The sequence below is a fragment of the Erythrolamprus reginae genome, chromosome 3, assembly GCF_031021105.1.
Source record: "Erythrolamprus reginae isolate rEryReg1 chromosome 3, rEryReg1.hap1, whole genome shotgun sequence".
Taxonomy (NCBI): domain Eukaryota; kingdom Metazoa; phylum Chordata; class Lepidosauria; order Squamata; family Dipsadidae; genus Erythrolamprus; species Erythrolamprus reginae.
Window position 1 is genome coordinate 139,789,043 of NC_091952.1, and position 19,858 is coordinate 139,808,900.

General features: G+C 45.4%; 1 protein-coding gene across 4 annotated transcripts in view; it reads left to right on the forward strand.

Moving 5' to 3' along the window:
* Nucleotides 1-19,858, forward strand: part of SUCO (SUN domain containing ossification factor) — a 279,446-nt gene that overhangs the window by 88,208 nt on the left and 171,380 nt on the right. For all 4 annotated transcript variants that reach the window (XM_070746846.1, XM_070746847.1, XM_070746848.1 and 1 more), the window contains exons 4-9: nt 1,286-1,431; nt 3,131-3,271; nt 3,427-3,571; nt 7,059-7,170; nt 17,584-17,708; nt 18,824-18,891. In XM_070746846.1, coding sequence (XP_070602947.1) covers nt 1,286-1,431; nt 3,131-3,271; nt 3,427-3,571; nt 7,059-7,170; nt 17,584-17,708; nt 18,824-18,891 — 737 coding nt within the window. The remainder of the gene's footprint in view (nt 1-1,285; nt 1,432-3,130; nt 3,272-3,426; nt 3,572-7,058; nt 7,171-17,583; nt 17,709-18,823; nt 18,892-19,858) is intronic.

Consider the following 19,858-nt stretch of genomic DNA (forward strand, 5'->3'; position numbering starts at 1 on the left):
GGATCGACACAGACTTCAGAGGATAATCAGAACTGCAGAAAAAACAATTGCTGCCAACCTGCCTTCCATTGAGGACCTATATACTGCACGAGTCAAAAAGAGGGCGGGGAAAATATTTACTGACCTCTCATCCTGGACACAAATTGTTTCAACTCCTACCCTCAAAACGTCGCTACAGAGCACTGCGCACCAAGACAACTAGACACAAGAACAGGTTTTTTTCAGAACGCCATCACTCTACTAAACAAATAATTCCCTCAACACTGTCAGACTTTCTACTAAATCTGCACTTCTATTCTACTAGTTTTTCTCACCATTCCTTTCACCCATTTCCTCCTATGTTGACTGTATGACTGTAACTTGTTGCTTATATCCTAAGATTTTTATTAATATTGCTTCTTCATTGCTTATTTGACCCCTATGACAATCATTAAGTGTTGTACCACATGATTCTTGACAAATGTATATTTTATTTTATGTACGCTGAGAGCATATGCACCAAGACAAATTCCTTGTGTGTCCAATCACACTTGGCCAATAAAAATTCTATTCTATTTTATTCTATTTAGGGATAGTGATTTCTGACAGTCTCAAAATGGGTGCACAGTGTAGTCAGGCGGTAGGGAAAGCAAGTAGAATGCTTGGTTGCATAGCTAGAGATATAACAAGCAGCAAGAGGGAGATTGTGATCTCGCTGTATAGAGCACTGGTGAGACCACATTTGGAATACAGTGTTCAGTTCTGGAGACTTCACCTACAAAAAGATATTGATAAAATTGAACAGGTCCAAAGATGGGCTACAAAAATGGTGGAAGGTCTTAAGCATAAAACGTATCAGGAAAGACTTAATGAACTCAATCTGTATAGTCTGGAGGACATGATCGAAACATTTAAATATGTTAAAGGGAAGTGTTTTTAATAGGAAAGTGAACACAAGAACAAATGGGCACAATCTGAGGTTAAGTTGGGGGAAAGATCAAAAGCAATGTGAGAAAACATTATTTTACTGAAAGAGTAGTAGATGCTTGGAACAAACTTCCAGCAGAAGTGGTTGATAAATCCACAGTAACTGAATTTAAACATGCCTGGGATAAACATATATCCATCCTAAGATAAAATACAGGAAATAGTATAAGGGCAGACTAGATGGACCATGAGGTCTTTTTCTGCCATCAATCTTCCATGTTTCTATGTTGACTTACACCTTCCTTTGTTCTGAGTAATAAAATGTAAGTTCTGAAGTTACTAGAATTCATGTTAAAATCTGTGGTACTTTTTTGAACAGAACATGGAAAAGGGAGACTTAAAGAACTCTGAAATTCAGGAACAGTCTTCAATTAATTCAAATGAAGTTTCTTTCATCGTAAATAATATTCCTGAAAATATTTTCAGCATACCTACCTCTGAGATTTCATCAGATTCCCAGTCCAGGTAAATATTTGGGTTTTATTTATTATTTTGATATTTACTATTTTAAATTTGCTTTGTATATTTTATTCACATGGCTTAGTTGTATGAGTAAGCACCTTATGCATTTTTTATCCTATTCTCACACGATAAAAGGAAAACCCAAAAGGTTTTATAAACAGAAAAACAGAAACAGCTCCCTTTTTAAATGTCAAAGGGATTTTCTGGTACACACAAGGCACAGGTTAAATGCAATCAAATTGCTCACCCAATAACTGGGAAATTGAGTCCAATTCTAAAGTCCAGAGAGTCCACACACAATCTTGAACAGCACAAAAACCACAATCTTGACAAAACAATGAATCAGATAAACTGCCATGAGGCTAAAACACCAGGCTGCACTTTTATCTGTAGCACTAATTACAGCAGCCCTACCCAACCACAGGTGGCCTCATTTTCTCTTGTAATAATCCTTCAGTTGTTGTCTCCTATGCATCACTCTATGCATGCGTGGATGTGACATTAATTCTTGTTCAGAATCCAGGGATGATACAGATGATTGATCTTCTCCTGGGCTGTCTGCCAAACTCCCCTCTTCCCTGTCACTCCACTCACGCTTCCTTGGTCGGAGGAGGTTTCGTCGGCAGATTCCATCGGGAGCAAAACGCCTGCGGCATGTGGATGTTTCCCCCACATCCACCTGCATATTCCTTGGGGCAGGAGCTGGGCCAGAGCTAACCACAACAATACTGTATTATATTATACTATATTATACAGTGGTACCTCTACTTAAGAATCCCTCTACTTAAGAACTTTTCTAGATAAGAACCATTTTTTTTAATTTTTTTGCCTCTTCTTAAGAACCATTTTCTACTTAAGAACCTGAGCCCGGAAAAATTTCCCAGGAAACTTGAGAGCGGCACGAAGGCCCGGCAAGTTTCCTGCTATTCCCCCTCGGTTTCTCTCTCTGGCGCAGTGTATGGGAGGCAGCCTCGTGGTGGGTGTATGGGAGGCAGTGCTCCTCCTCGCCGCCTCAGAGTCCCTCTTTTTTTTTTTAAAAAAAAAACACCTTAAAGTTTTAGAAATTTTTGATGCCCCTCACCTCACCTTCTTTCTTTGGCAGCGACTGTCCTCTTTTTCTTCCTCCTCCTCCTCCCACCCAAATTCCAAACTTTTATTTCTTTCCTAATGGTTTTGCACACATTATTTGCTCTCATGTTGATTCCTATGGGAAAAATTGCTTCTACTTACAAACTTTTCTACTTAAGAACCTGGTCACGGATCAAATTAAGTTCTTAAGTAGAGGTACCACTGTACTATATGATATAATATGATACAATACGATACGATGCTATGCTACATTATATTAATTATGTTATGTTTATTGATCAGTTTGACTTTGAAACTACTTCAAGCAAATTTATTTCAGTGAAAAATGCTTAACATTTGTTTGGCTTCCTCTTTTTCATGCTGCTTCTCTTCTACCATTTGCAGTTCTTCAAATACCTGAATTTCAAAAACATAAGTTTGCATATATTTCTTGCTAACATTTAGACCTCATTCAAATCTTGGATTTGAATTGAAATTGAAATGTAGATCTAAAAGCCAGACAAGTATTTCCCCCCGCCCACAAAAGTTTGGGTTTAACATATTTATAGTGTAATGTTATTTTTTGTGTCTAAATTGCATTCTAAATTTTTGGTTTGTTTCCTCTTCCCTTTAGTGCAATAGAAAATTCTAGTGCTGATATCCTTATAGTTAGCACTACTGAAGTTGAACAGTCAGAATCTGACTGTGATATAAATGAGGCACTTGAAACTGATTCTCAGACAGAGCCTTCCTCGCTTGTCACTTCCCCAGAGGGGTGAGTATTGAAATGATTTTTGTCACCTTAGTGGCAGTTCTATACTTTGTATTTTATATACTCATATGTTTATATAATAATTTATCACAATGTAGGAAATTGTTAATGACAAAGTAGCCGGAAATCTTTGTTTTGAATGTTTACATATTTTATAGCCTTGTAGGTCAGCATACAGAAAATATTTCTTCACAAAGGAAAGGGAAGATAACGAAATCAGAATTTGATCCCAAAATTTCTGCAAGTGAGCAAAAGACAGCTCCAAAGTCTGCTTTGAATGCTTCGGGTAACATAAGAACAGAGGTAACTAAACTTTTCCTCCCCCATTGAAACTATTCCAATGACCCCTTTTCTCTTGGATTTTATATTTAGGTTATTTCCAAATACTATTAAATATTATTTAATATTATAATAGTAATAATAATAGTATAATAATAATAGCATAATATATATTACTAAATAATATTTAGACTGCAAAGACCTCTGTTAAAAAAGAACCAATTTGTTTCTAAGTACTGCTCTCTGACTTTGAAAAATGTTATCAAGAATTTGAATTACACAAATTTACTAAGCTTTTCCAATCCATTTAAATAGCTACAGTTTAAAAGTGGAATACTATAGCTAACTAAAAATTTCAAATATATTCAAAGCAGTTTTTTGTAATTCACATTAAAATAATTATTCCACTTATTTATTTGTTTCACAGCTTTACTTTGTTTTTTATTGAAAATTAAGCAAGTTAACACTTCGTCTCATTTGAAAAACTAGCTTTATTTTAACTCTTCCTGCTTTAACTCCGGCATTAACTCTTCCTGCTTTATTTTATACTTTGTTTAAAAAAATTGTGGGGAAAATTGTTTTCTGGGTTGTAAAAACACGGAAAACAATAAAACAATGGTAAATACTGAAGAAAGTTGATGCTTTCAAATTGTGAGGCTTTTCCCCCCTCTAGTGCGGCGTTGGAGTTGTTGGCTGCCTCCTTTTCTTGCACGCGAGAGGAGAAAAAAGCCGGTGAGGTGGAGTGGGGGTGGATTCTTGCTTCATGTCTTCTCGACACCACCCCACCTCACCGGCTTTTTTCTCCTCTAGCATGGCGTTGGAGTTGTTGGCTGCCTCCTTTGCTTACAGGTTTTTTCCCCCTCTCGCGCACAAGAAAAGGAGCCAGCCAGCAACTCCAATGCCGCGCTAGAGGGGGAAAAAGCCAGTGAGGTGAGGTGGGGGTGGATTCTTGCTTCTGTCTTCTCGACACCCCCCACCCCACCTCACCGACTTTTTTCTTCTCTCGCAGGCAAGCAAGGGAGCCAGCAAACAACGCCACGCTAGAGGGGGAAAAAGCTGGTGAGGTGGGGTGTATGTGTGTGGATTCTTGCTTCTGTCTTCTAGACACCCCTCCACACCTCACCGGTTTTTTCTCCTCCACGCGTTGGAGTGGTTGGCTGGCTCCTTTTCTTGCGCGCGAGAGGGGAAAAAACCTGTAAGCAAAGGAGGCAGCCAACAACTCCAACGCCGCGCTAGAGGGGGGAAAAGCCAGTGAGGTGGGGTGGGGGGGTGTCGAGAAGACAGAAGCAAGAATCCACCCCCACTCCACCTCACCGGCTTTTTTCTCCTCTCACGCGCAAGCAAAGGAGCCAGCCAACAACTCCAACGTCGCACTAGAGGGGGAAAAAGCTGGTGAGGTGTGGGGGGGGGATTCTTGCTTCTGTCTTCTCGACATCCCCCCACCCCACCTCACTGGCTTTCCCCCCCTCTAGCGCGGCGTTGGAGTGGTTGGCTGGCTCCTTTTCTTGCACGTGAGAGGGGGAAAAAACTGTAAGCAAAGGAGGCAGCCAACAACTCCAATGCCACGCTAGAGGGGGAAAAACCGGTGCGGTGAGGTGGGGGGGGGGTGTCAAGAAGACAGAAGCAAGAATCCAGCACACCCACCTCACCGGTTTTTTCCCCCTCGCGCACAAGCTACCTCAGCCGGGAAGAGGCGCCAAAGCCAGCAATGCCTGCCAGGCTCCCTCGGGCGCCCTCTTGTGGTGACTTTTCAGTCACCCGAGTATAACCCGAGTTTGGGTTTTTCAGCCCATTTTTGGGGCTGAAAAACTCGACTTATACTCGAGTATATACGGTACTTTTAACTGAGAAGACTTTCTCTTTTATTTACATAAGCCATTTTCAGCTGTGACAGCACAGTAAAATAGCATTAACCAGGAAGAGGGAACTTTTGGTGTCCCAAATTCTAAAGGGACTTCTGGAAATACATTTTCTGTAGATTTTGCAGTAAGATTGCTAGTCTTTCTCCACATAAAAGTCTTAAGCGTGACTGAGGTTTATGAATTGTCTCTCAGTAGAGCATAATGAGCAATTCAACTTGAAAAGAAATAAATGTATTTTTATACTTTAAATCAAAAGTATTACATGAATAACATAAAAAAAATTCAAATTGGATATGCTCTGTTTTCTCTTTTATTGTAGTTTCTTGCCTGGATTCATTTAGGATAATGAGTTGATAAAATATTTGTTGGTATAGGACCATGATGGTGAACCTATGGTACGCGTGCCACAGGTGGCATGCGGAGCCATATCCGAGGGCACGCCAGACCTTGCTAGGTTTCAGCTCCAGAGCGCATGCACGCACTGGCCAGCTGATTTTCAGTCTTAGGAGAGGCAGTTTCGCCCTCCTGGCTTCAGGAAAGCTTCCCTGAAGCCCCAGAAGCAGCAAACAAAAAGAAAGGGAGGGGATGAGGAGGGTCTGTGAGGGAGGGGGAGCGCTGAAATTAAATTGCCACCTTTTTTCCGGTTGCAGCTAAAAAGCGGAGTTAAAAAGAAAGGGAGTGGGCGAGGAGTGCTTCCCTTCCCTCACAGAGCCCTCCTTGCCCCCTCCCCTTCTTTTTAACTCTGGCTTTTTAGCTGCAGCGTGGCCAGCCCAACGTTTGCAGAAACCCGGACGGCAGGATCTGGGTTGATTGAATCCACTGTAACTGCAGACAAGGTGAGGTGGGATTTCCGCGCCTGCTCTCATTTCTTGTTGGGATTGGAGGGTTGTTAATGTACCCACGTGAATTATACCCTTGCCCACAAGTGTCCGGGTGTTGAAAGGATGCTCAGGCACAGTGATATTTCACAAGCTCCCTTCTACTTTCTCTCTGATATCTGTTACCGTCTGGCATGATACATGCCTATCAGGTTAGCGGATAAAAACTTAACGTTATGTGTCTATTGAGGGCTGGTTTCTCTGAATGTCAAGCTTTTTGAATTTTCTACTTTCTGGTGATAACATACCTATGGGGTTGGGAGTGAAAAAAAAACCCAACACAACGCAAACTGGAAGTGCCGTTTTACCGAACTTCCAGTTTGTCAATTTGGTGATTTTTTTAACCTACCAGGCTTCAGAAAAGCCTGTGCACATGTGCAGGAGGATACCATGGGGGGGGGGGGGGGGGGTTGTGCATGCGCAGGGGGAGGGAAGGGGTGTGGGCACGCCATGCATGCTAGCCCCCCCACCCCCCGCCCTTTTGCACGCGAATCAAAAAAGTTCGCCATCACTGGTATAGGATATACAATTATTTAATAGTCTCTTTTGTTAAAATGAGCTATTTTCAAATACTTGTTCCAAATACAACTGGAAGCTCTGCAGAACAATAGACTTGCCAATTAACTGTTAGACCTAATGATAGCCTATATTTTAAACAATCAGTTCAGTATAAACTGATCATTTGTGTACGCATCACATTGCTTACATATGATCCTGATCTTTTGTTAATATCAACAAACCTTATATTTATTGTTTTGCTGCCTGGTATAGAGAAAAGCAGGAGAAATTGACCCTACTTCGGTAATAACCCCAAAGGACCCAGGAGATATTCCCACATTCGATGAATGGAAGAAGCAGGTTATGGAAGTGGAAAAAGTAAAGAGTGAGTTTAATTGTTTTTAAACAAAGTGAACAGAATTCTTATTTTAAAAGAAAACAGTTAAGGTTCATTCTTCATTGTGGGTGGAGCCAGCCTTCAGGATGGGTTGTTCTCATCCACTCAGAATGAGGATCGAGTCTGTTACTTTTTGCTAGATCAGTGCTCCTAGAATCCAGCTTCAACTTGGTCCTCAGACTGGGTGGATGTGGCTACCATTTATCCCTTCCTGAATCTTGGCTACATCAAAGGAATGCCTCTCTGTGAGTTTTTATTTGATTGATTGCTGGACTTTCGAATAAGTGCTATACCAGCTGGGCACTTGGCAGTAGAGCCTTGGCTTCTGCTGCAGTGCACAATTGCATCTCTAACATCAGGCCTTGTCCGGATTGACCCATGCCATCTTTGCTTGATCGTAAATACTTCAACATGGGTCCGGAGTTGGCCTCCCTCCTCACTGTCTTTCCAGTGATATGTTCCAGTAGTAGCCCTGCATTCTCCGACCACCATGCTGAGTGATTCGGAGGAGCTGTTGAGGCCCAAAGACGAAAGGACCGAACAAGCCCTTATTAAGGCCCATCAAGGAGCCGCTTGGCCAGTGAAGACATCTTTACCGGTTTCTTTCTTCATGTGCTCCTCATTGATCTGGCTTCTTATCCAAGAGCAGATTTCTACATCCAACATACAGGACCTAAAGAAGGTCTTTGCAGTACCTAGTTTGCAGCAGATGCTACCCTCCATGCCTCCTGGTTCGCCTCCAAGGCAATACTGGCATCCATGACCGCAAGGCATATGCACTGGCTTCATCAGTGGTCCATAGATATCCACCACAAGTGGCACCTGGCCACCGCCCCGTTTCAGGGACAACATCTGTTTGGTAATGGTTTGCACCCTATCCTCATTGAGTCTCGAGATAGAAGGAAGGTGCTACCATCTCTTTCCTGGAAGGGCAACTTCCACCAGTCCCCCTATTCCTGATGGCCCTTTCAGGCCTCTAACCAGGGTTTCAGCTTCTTCCAGCCCCAAGATAAGTCTGGATCTAGGCAGCATCAGCTGATGGAGAGATCCAGGTCGGGGAGGCAGTTCAAACAACCTTTCAGGGGAGGAGAGGGGTGCACTTTTCATCATTCCAGATAGGGTCTTTCCCAATCTTCTCATAGGGGTCGGCTTGCTCCCTTTGCCTCTGTGTGGGAACAAGCCATCCAGAATAGATGGCTACTGGAAACAGTTAGCCAGGGTCTTTCTCTGGAGTTTCTCTCCCTTCACCCAAGGTTTTTCAACTGATGTCCCAGAGTGCCCTCCAAGAAAAACCTTATGGATGAAGCGGTCCGGCACCTGCTGGACATTCGTGCCATCCAGCAGGTTCCCCTGGACCATCAGAGACAGGGGTACTATTCCACTGGGGGCATGGAGGCAATTTTAGACCTAAAGTGTCTGAACCGTTATATCAAATATAGATGGTTCAAGATGCATTCTATCCTGGGGTGTGTAAGGCAGAGCAATTTCCTGACTTCCTTGAACCTGACTGAGGCCTACCAGCATATACTGATTAACCATCTTCATCAGCAATACCTTTGATTCTGCTGTGCAGGTAGGCATTTCCAGTACAGGGATCTCCCTTTTGGCCTCTCCTCTGCCCCCAGAATTTTAACGAAGGTCCTGGCAGCGGTGGCAGCCCATCTCAGGTCCTTACCCGTGCACATCCATTGTTACCTGGATGATAGTCTAGTTCAGGTGTCCTCTGATCACCTTTCGAGGCGCCATCTCCAGGTAATCATTTCCATGCTCTGATGACACGGGTTTTCCAACACCTTGGAGGAGAGCCACCTCTTCCTGTCTATTTCCTTTCTTCACTTTGGAGCCATTATAGATACATTAGAATGTAGGGTTTCCCTTTCCCAGGAGAGACAGAACAGCATCAAGAATCTTGTTGCTCACATACAACTCGAGTGTAGGGTTTCCCTGGCCCTATTGTCCACTCTCCTGGGGATAATGATTTCTTGTATTTCCATCACCCCTTGGGCATGCTTACACTCTAGGGATCTTCAGTGGTTATTTTTGCCATTCCAGAAAGCAGACCATAGCACCTCAGCATCCAGAGTCCTAGTCCCTCCGGTAGTTTGCTGCTCCCTCTCCTGGTGACACTCTCCAGCAATCTTCAAGGGTTGCCTTTTCTGGGATCCAGACAGGGTGGTTGTCACCACAGACGCAAGTCTGACTGGCTGGGGGACCCACTTGCAAGGACAGATAGGACCGATGGTTTCAGCTGGAGTCCAGAGCCTCAATCAACTGGCTGGAAGTTTGGGCGGTATTGGTGGCCCTCAAACACTTTGAACGTCTCTTAGCCGGCTGTCAAATCCTAGTCCTAACAGACAATACTACCACCAAGGTCCATGTTAATCGGCAGGGTGGCACCCACTTGTGGACTCTGATGCAAGAGGTGCTCAGACTGGGCTGTGGACAGAGAGGCACCTACTGTCCCTTTCAGCAGACCATATCTCTAGGGTTTCAAATACCCAGGCGGACTGGCTCAGTCAGATAGAAGTGGACCTGCACCCATCCTTCTTCTGCAACATGAACCGCTTAAACTTTCCACAGGTCGACTTGTTCACAACCCCAGAGAACTCCCAGCCCCCAAGATTCTTCCCTCAATTTCCCTCCCAGGGAGCAGAAGGGGTGAATACCCCTTCTGATGGAGTATGGAGCAAAAACAAAGACAGAATTTGGAGGATAAATTAAAACAATTAGTATGTTTAGTATGAAATGAAGGCTGAAGGGAGGCATAAAAAGCGACCTTCCAATATTTCAAGGACAGTCATAGCTGAGATAAACTAAGTGGAAATTAGGACATACAGTGGTACCTTTACTTACGAACTTAAATTTAATTTACTTACGAACTTAATTCGTTCCGTGACCAGGTTCCAGTGACCAGTAGAAAAGTTTGTAAGAAGAAGCAATTTTTCCCATAGGAATCAATGTAAAAGCAAATAATGTGTGCGATTGGGGAAACCACAGGGAGGGTAGATGCCCTGTTTCCTCCTAGGAGATTCCTAGAGAGGCCCCACAGAGGCTTCTCCCTGCCTTTTCTGGTTATAGTTTTGGAGGCTCGGGTTTGTAAGTAGAAAATGGTTCTTGAGAAGAGGCAAAAAAATATTGAACACCCAGTTCTTATTTAGAAAAGTTCGTAAGTAGAGGCATTCTTAGGTAGAGGTACCACTGTAATCTGATTCTGGCTTGATGACTCTGTGTAATGGCAAGATAAAGAGAAGGCATTCAAATAAATAATAGGTATCAGTAATTTGTTCAGATTCTGATGTTACCACCCTTCCCTTGAAAATTACTGATTTATTTTAGAAAGATTTATGTACCATCATTTCTGAGTAAAGAATAAATACGTTTAGTACAATAAAATGTAAGAGTAGCATACAATGTTCCCTCGATTTTTGCGGGTTCAATCTTCGCGAATAGCCTATACCACGGTTTTAAAAAAAATATTAATTAAAAAATACTTTGCGGTTTTCCCCCCTATACCACGGTTTTTCCCACCCGATGACATCATATGTCATTGCCAAACTAATAATTTTTGCAAATAAATAACAAAAAAAAATAAATATTGTTAATAAATAATTATGTTTATAAATATCAGGATCACTAAGTGTCTTATTCAATGGTGAGTACCAGTAATAATGGTGATTAAATGGTTGTTAAGGGAATGGGAAATGGTAATTTAGGGGTTTAAAGTGTTAAGGGAAGGCTTGTGATACTGTTCATAGCCAAAAATGGTGTATTTACTTCCGCATCTCTACTTCGCGGAAATTCAACTTTCGCGGGCGGTCTCGGAACGCATCCCCCGTGGAAATCGAGGGAACACTGTATATGTTTCTTAAAAACAGACTTCTACAAAGTAATGAACTATGATACATTTAAACTTTTAAAGAAAAAAATCTATCCACCAGGAATTTGAATTAGTAGAAAACAGTGCTTCTGGGAACAGTTTTTATCCCCAGTATTTTCAGTGTTTTGTAAACTTCTGATGGGTACCCTATTACATAGGTGTCAAACTTGATCAAGTCACATGACATATTGCAATGTATTGCACCATTTTTGCCATTTTAGAGCCGAGGTAAGCATGGCCTGCATGTGACAAATATAGTCCATCGCCTGCCAGTTTGGCACCCCTGCCCTATTACTTATATCTCATGACTGAGCTTTTGCAATACCTTATGCTGCATAGTAGCTTTAAATAACAATTGAGATTTTATAAATCTTTTGATATCATCACTTCAGGTTATACCTGTTAAACCTAATATGGTGTTAACATGTAGTTAAAATAAAAGAGACTTCAGAATAATTACAGGTAGTTGATAATATGGTATGGTAATTACTGATGATAAATTATTAATATCGAAAAATGCTAATTTCTCCACTGCATCTGGAAGGAGAGTCCAACATGGATTATTTACCAATCCTATTGGTAGAGACTGAGTTAAAAATTTACATAATTATTAGGCACCGCCCCCACACTGCTCACATGAGCCCAGTTTTAAAAACTCAGTCCCAGTGTAGAGACATACTGAGTTTAGCTCTAAGAGCAATAAATGTTAGAAAATTGTTTTATACCTGTTTAATGTTTCTTTCTTTTGTCTCCTTACAGGACTGGAACGAAGAACAGGAAGACAGATGGGGTTGCTACCCTCCGCGGGCAGCAATCTCCAACGCTCTCCTCAGGGGTTTGCTTCCCTCCGAGGGAACTTCCCCGAAAAGGAGCACCCAGCCTGGGGTCCCTGACCTCCGTGGCCAGACCAGGGCTGTGAGCCGAAGGTGGGGGGGTCCGCCCCCCCCATTGGGAGGTTCAAAGGCGCTATCGGAGGAGAGGCTCCCGGAGGAAAGCGGAGCAGTGCCCATCAGCTGTTTGGCGGCTGGGAAAGCCGCCGCCGCCGCCAGGGACGCTGACGCGCCCGCCATGGCTGGAAAGCCCTCCCCCCCGCCGCTGCAGCCGCCGAAGAAGGGCTCGAGAAGCCGGGAAGGACGGCCCAGGACTTGGCAGGGGTGCGGCAAGGAGCGGCCAGAAGCCCACGAACGGCCGGTTACACCAACGGCCAGGCGAGCCGCGAGCGGCATGGGCAGCGCCATCTTGGGGCCACTTTGAGCGCGATTCCCCTTTTGGCGCTAACCGGATGCACTTCCGGCAGCTGCTTGGCGCGAGGAGGCCACAGACCTCAGAGCACAGGCGCAGAGCCTCTCGGGGTGAGACGCCATTTTTAAAGCAAATTTGGCTGACGAGGTTTTTTTCTTCCTGCCGAACGAGGAGTTTCTGGATCACCAGAGAGCCTAGAACGATGGAAGACCAGCCTGGCAGCGAGAAGCCTGCATCCCCGACCAGGCCAAAGGACAAGCCTAAAGGGAAGGCTAAAGATAAGTCAAAAGCATCGCAGTCCCCTGTCTCAGCCTCTTCACTCAAAGAGGCCGAGAAACGCATCAAGGCCTTAGAACAAAAGTTGGAAGCGGCCTTGCATAGCTCTCCCTCAGCGGTCCCTCTAACCCAGAGGCAGACCTTGACCCCAGAACCAATGACTCCATTATCGCCATTTGGCCTATCTGGGGCTAGGCATGAAGGGGACTGGTCAGCAGACCAGCATTATACAGCGATGCCACCTGTGGCCCCCTCACCAGCCTCCTCATGGACCAGACCTGGGTCAACTGGACACCCCAGGAGAGATCCACAGGGCCCCTCAGCCACATTCACGCCCACGGCGGCAGGACTGAGGACACAGGCGAATACATGGCAGGACATGCCACAGGATTTGCAGGAACTAATTGCAAACGTCTACTCGCAGGGCATAGCAACTGGAGCCAACCAGTATGCCCCACAGCCAGCACAAACAGCAAGAAACGTATGGTCAGCACCGCCCCCCTCGGGTTTGGGGTCCCTCTCCGAGGAACCATTGCTAGGAGAGGACAGTGAAAAGGAGTATGACCTGTCTGAGGATGAGGCACCCCCAGAACAACCGACTCCGGCAGGCTTGTTTAAGCCAACCCTGTTTAGGACTCTGCTATTTAAGGCCAAGCAGGTAATGAACCTACCTGGGATGGCTAAAGCAGCTGAGGAGGCGGGCAAGACCTCAACCACTCTCCTCAGGGAGCCCCAACCTGAGTCTGACCACTTTCCAGCATCCCACATATTTGTGGAAGGAGTCAAGAGACCATGGCAGTACCCAGCGGCGGCCCAGGGCCCGTCTAATCTGGAGCGGAAATTCTACACCTTCGATGAGGAGGTGGAAAAATTGCTCAAGTACCCGCCAATTGATGAACCAGTCGTGACCTTGGTCTCCAGCGCCTTGGTTCCCTCGGAGACAGGAGAAAAGCTGAAACCAGAGGAGAGAAAGGCGGAGACACTCCTGCGGAAGGCCCACCAGATGGCAAACTGGGGATTTCGAGCAGCAGCAGTGGCATCCTTCCTGAACAGAGCATCGATCCTGTGGCTCCAGGAGATGCAATCTCGGCTGGGACCAGAAGAGGGCAGGTTGCGCCAAGATCTGAGCAAGCTGCTGGCGGCAGCAGAATTCTCGGCAGACGCCACCTTGCACGCGGCAAAGTTCTCCAGCAGAGGGATGGCTACCACCTTATCGGCTCGTCGCCTCCTGTGGTTGAGGAACTGGCCAGCGGACCTGAAATCCAAGTGGCGATTGGCATCGGCCCCGTTCCAAGGTTCGACGCTTTTTGGCGACATCTTAAACAAGGTCCTTGTAGAGGACAAAGACAAGAGGAAAGTCCTTCCCAAGTCGGGCAGACGACAGGACCGGAGGTCCACCCCTTATACGAGGCGACAAACGCCACGTTGGGATAACTCCGCACACATGGCACAGCATCAACGACCTTTCAACCAGGGTCAGTTCACGCAACAAACCTTCAGAAGCGACCGGGGGTCGTTCCAGGACCGACCCAGGGGATACCAACAGTCCAGGCGGCCCTTTCGCGGGAGCAACCAAAGAGGCTTCCGCCGGTCCAAATGACTTGACCAACCAGCTGCCGATCGGGGGGAAGCTGCAGCACTTCAGTACCCCCTGGCGCAGCACTTCGTCCGACCAGTGGGTCCTTGCCACAGTGTCGGGAGGTCTACGTTTGGAGTTCATTGGACGTCCCCCCAATCGAGTTATACACTGTCTGATCATCCGAGATCCTCGGAAGAGGCAACAACTGCAAGAGGAAATTACACACCTGCTGGAGATCCAGGCCATAGAACCAGTACCGCCCCAGGAGAGGGGCAGAGGGTTCTATTCAAGAATCTTCATTGTTCCCAAGGCCTCAGGAGGTTGCAGGTTAATCCTCAACCTCAAGCAACTCAACATCTTCATCAAATACCGAAGATTTCATATGCACTCGTTGCAAACCATTCTCGCCTCAATCAGGTCTCGAGACCTTCTGACCTCCATCGATTTGAAAGAGACATACCTTCACGTGCCCATACATCCGGCACACCGGAAATACCTGTGCTTTTGCTCCGAGGGAGTGCACTACCAATACAGAGCTATGCCATTTGGCCTTTCTTCAGCTCCACGAACTTTCACAAAGCTTCTGGATGGTCTGACGGCCCACCTGCGTGGACACGCTATAAGGTTGATGGCATACCTGGACGACATCATTATATTGTCCAGGTCCCCGGCACAGGCGAGACAGGATTTGGTTCAGACCATACGAACGTTAGAAGGCCATGGCTTCACCAGAAACATGGAGAAAAGCCAACTGACACCCAGAACCAGGCTTCAACATCTGGGAGCCATTATAGACACTCAAACCAATACAGTGTCGCTTTCCCCAGAGAGGCTAGAGAACATCCAGCGCCTAATCGCCAGCCTCAACCATCACAGACGGATTCCACTGTCACTACTATCAAAGATTCTGGGAACTTTGGTGTCGGCCATAGGAATTGTTCCTTGGGCCAGGCACCATATCCGAACCTTGCAGTGGTTCCTACTACCAGCGCAAAGGTTAAAGGCGAGTCACTCTCACCGACAGGTCAAGCTGCCTCGGGGGGGTCAAGGAATCCCTAAAGTGGTGGACATCCCAGGCAATTCGCAAGGGATCGCCGTTCCACAGGCAGGACAAAGTCATCCTTACCACAGACGCCAGTCTTTATGGTTGGGGAGCACACATCGGCCACCACATGGCTCAGGACACATGGTCACCTGCAGACCTAGTCCCCATAAACATCAATTTCCTCGAACTCAGGGCGGTACACTTAGCTCTACGGACTTTCCTTCCGATTGTGCAGAACAGACACGTTTTAATCTTAACAGACAACGTGGCGACCAGAGCTCACTTGAACCACCAAGGGGGTATGAGGTCGCACCGCCTTATGGAAGAGTCAAACAAGCTGTTCAACTGGGCCGAAGCGCATCTAGCTTCCTTGTCTGTGGAACACATTGCTGGAGACATCAACACGCAGGCGGATTGGCTCAGCAGGACCACATTGGATCCGTCGGAGTGGAGACTAGATCCAGAAATATTCCAGCAGATGTCTCACAAGTTCGGGAAGCCCTCGGTAGACCTGTTCACGACTTGTCAGAACGCTCAGACGCCAAGGTTTTATTCGCGGTTTCCGGAACCGGGAGCAGAGGGTGTCAATGCCTTACTGACACCATGGCCACCCGGCTTGCTCTACGCGTTTCCTCCAGTGAGCCTGATTCCCAGAGTGGTGGAGAAGATTCTGAGGGAGCGAGCAGAGGTGCTGATGATAGCACCACACTGGCCACGCCGCCCGTGGTTCGCCGACCTGACAGCGATGTCCAGATCACCACCGTGGAGGATCCCGGACCAAGTCATCTCCCTCAGCCAAGGGGCCCTACAACATCCGGACCCCCAATGGCTACAACTAACCGTATGGCACTTGAGCGGCACAGACTGAGACATCTGGAGTTGCCGGAGAAGGTCATTGACACGATACAGGCCGCACGGCGTCTTTCCACTTCCAGGATTTACCAGGCATCGTGGGCGGCCTTTTGCAAATTCTGTGAGAAGGAAGGCAGAAATCCCAGGGATGCATCCATTGTTACGGTACTGGAATTTTTATAGGCAGGGATAGAACGGGGTTTGGCCCCTAATACCCTGAGGAGACAACTAGCGGCTCTTTCCACCATGGTCCAGACATCAGAAGCTCGATCACTAGCTCAACATCCACTAGTCAGAGACTTCATATGGGGTGCTGCAAACAAACACGCACCCCCGATTAGAAGGTTTCCATCTTGGGACCTCACACTGGTTCTTCAGCCGCTCACAAAACCACCCTTTGAGCCACTGAGGACGATCCCGATAAGGATTCTTTCCATAAAGACGGCTTTCTTAGTAGCAATCACGTCGGCACGCAGAGTTTCGGAACTCTCAGCCCTCTCAGTGAGGCCGGACCTATGTATTTTTCATCCGGACAGAGTGGTACTCCAGTTAGACCCCACCTTTATTCCAAAGGTGAACACACATTTCCATAGGAAACAGGAGTTGATCCTACCAAATTTCTGCACACATGGAAATCACCCTTCAGAGCTACGATGGCATAAAGTCGATGTCAGAAGGGCCCTGAAAATATATATCAGACGAACTGAATCACTCAGGAGATCGGAGAAATTGTTTGTCTCTTTTTCTCAACATCAAATGGGACTTGGAATTTCAGCCAAATCCATCAGCCGTTGGCTGAAGGACTGTATTACGGAAGCCTATGGAGCGGGAGGACACACCGCCCCAGCAGGACTAACGGCCCACTCAACCAGGAGCGCAGCCGCGTCAGCAGCTTGGACAACGCAAGCTTCCATAGACGATATTTGCAGAGCGGCTACCTGGGCAGCACCGTCTACGTTTATTAAACATTATAAGTTGGATTCGTTCGCATCAGCGGAGGCTGCATTTGGTAGACGTGTACTACAGAAAGTTTGTTCATCTCCAACGTCCCTTTCAAGACCTTCTCCCTCCCATGGGTCTTAGAACTTTGGCATATCCCATGTTGGACTCTCCTTCCAGATGCAGTGGAGAAGACCCGTTGTACCTACTTGAACGGTCTTCTCGATGCACTGGAAGGAGAGTCCAAACCCACCCGGCATGTTGAGTTCCAGGGTCGCCGGAGATGGGAAGTTACCGTTATGGTTGTAGCAATAAAAGTTGGTTATCCTCTTACATGGTTTTTTCGTTTTTAAAACTGGGCTCATGGGAGCAGTGTGGGGGCGGTGCCTAATAATTATGTAAATTTTTAACTCAGTCTCTACCAATAGGATTGGTAAATAACCCATGTTGGACTCTCCTTCCAGTGCATCGAGAAGACCGTTCAGGTAGGTACAACGGGTCTTTTATGAGTTACTTTAGCTTCAGAGTTTGGTAATAAAGATTTAAAATGTTTCATATTAATTATCTGGTACATTTTTGTCTGGTATGCAGGTCAGTCAATGCATCTTTCTTCCAATGGAGGTCAACATATTACCAAAAAAGTCCAAAAAAATAGAAATAATTATGCTTCAGTTGAATGTGGTGCCAAAATACTGGCAGCCAACCCAGAAGCAAAGGTAATAACATCTAACAATGCTATAGTTTATATTTTTAGAAAACTGCTGAATGTGGATTCATTTGTTTCTAATAAATATATTTAGCTGCAATCAAATTTGTAATACTTTATTGTACAACTAAGTCTAATTTTCAATCAACATTGTAAGATATTTCCACTGCTGCTTGTAGAATAAATCAGCTTGTCATTTGTCAGAAATAAAGAACAGCATTAGTTTCATTGAGAAGTGATAGTACAAGCAAAAAAAATCGATCTTAAACAACTTGCAAAGATTATTTTAATTTGAAATAAAACATAAAATTGTGCATACTTTGTAATTCTGCTATTAATTGTATCTGAATTTATATATATACATATGTATAATGATGCATTATCCCAAAAAATAATTAACTATTGTTCTGTCTGGGTGCCCCCAGACTTCAGCACCAACTGAAAAAAGCAGCCAGACACGCTGGTAAAACGCAAAGTCACTTTATATTTTTGAACACAAACACAGAGAAAAAACTGTTCTTACACACTGGGATGCTATGAGGCTTCACAGAAGAGTCACGACAGCCAGACAATACAACAGGCTTCTTGCTGGCACACCCACCACTGTAGAGAATAAGACCCACGCCTCCCCCAAGGTTTCAGCCTTCAAGGCCACAAGCCAGAATCAGAGACACCAAGGATTGCAGCAAGGTCACAGGACTCCCAAAAGATAATTCTCCACAATACAGGAAGGGCGGGCCTGCCTTTTCAGCCTTTCTGGGGAGAACCACACCCAAACCCAGCTGTTGCCTATTAGGGATGGTAATACCTGGCTAATTGTCCCCTTCGTTGTGCTGCTCTTCTCTGCCTGAGATCGATGATGGCTTGTGCGTTCTCATCTAAGGACTCCAGGCTACTCGCTGGGGAGAGCTCCACCCCGGGGGCCTCAGGCTGTTCTGCCTCTTCCTCGGCCTGCAATTCCTCCTCCCCGTCTGCCTGTTCCTCCTCCTCCTCCTCCTGTTCCTCATCCTCCTCCTCTGAGCATGGAACCGGCAGAATGCCAGCCGTTCTCTGAGGAGCCTCAGACTGAATCACAACAACTATGTTACAGTTTCTGCTAATGCATTATGTTTTCATTTTTAATAGAGTACATCAGCAATATTAATAGAAAATATGGACCTCTATATGCTAAATCCATGCAGTACTAAAATCTGGTAAGTGCATTTTCAGTAAAGTAACTATCGAGTGAAGAATTTATTTTGTAAAAGTAAAAGAAGATTTCAAGAAACAGTGCTAGACATCATAAATACAATATACATGATTCATTATTGATATATTTTTCGGTGTATAAGACGCACCTAGATTTTAGAGGAGAAAAACAAGGAAAAAAGTATTCTGAACCAAATGGTGTAGTATTATATTGTTTAATAAAATACCAGTGTAGCAGAATACTTTTTACAACCATGTATACTTTTTAAAACAATGTATACTTTTTAAAACTATGGACACTTTTTACAAACTTCAAACTTGACAGCTTCAAGACTTGTAGACTTCAACTCCCAGAATTCCTCCACCAGCCATGCTACCTTAGGAATGGGAGTTGAAGTCCCCAAGGCTTAATCTTGCCAGCTTTGAAGACCCTTGCACTCCTAATCCCTAACTCTTAATTATTGTATGCTGTCTTGTTATTGCTGTTAGCCGCCCCGAGTCTTCGGAGAGGGGCGGCATACAAATCCAGTAAGTAAGTAAGTAAGTAAGTAAGTAAGTAAGTAAGTAAGTAAGTAAGTAAGTAAGTAAGTAAGTAAATAAATAAATAAATAAATAAATAAATAAATAAATAACTCAGGGGTCTTCAAACTTGACAGTTTTAACACTAGTGGACTTCAACTCCCAGAATTCCTCCATTAGTCAGGCTTCTCCTGAGCCAGGATGGAGCCGAACCCCCTCCTGCAGGGCCGCCCAGCAGGCCTCCTCCAAAGGCCTGCTGGGCACAGAGCGCCGAAGGGACACCCGCCCGCTTCTCTGTAGCTGCGTTCCTCCCCACCGGTTCCTAGTTTTATAGCCGGTTGAGCAGGATTGATTCCTCTCCTGCGCGCCACGCTCTGGGTTTCTTCGATCTCTCTCTGGCTGAGTTCTGCCCTATGGCTCCAGTTTCAGCCACTGCTAAAGGGACCCACAAGA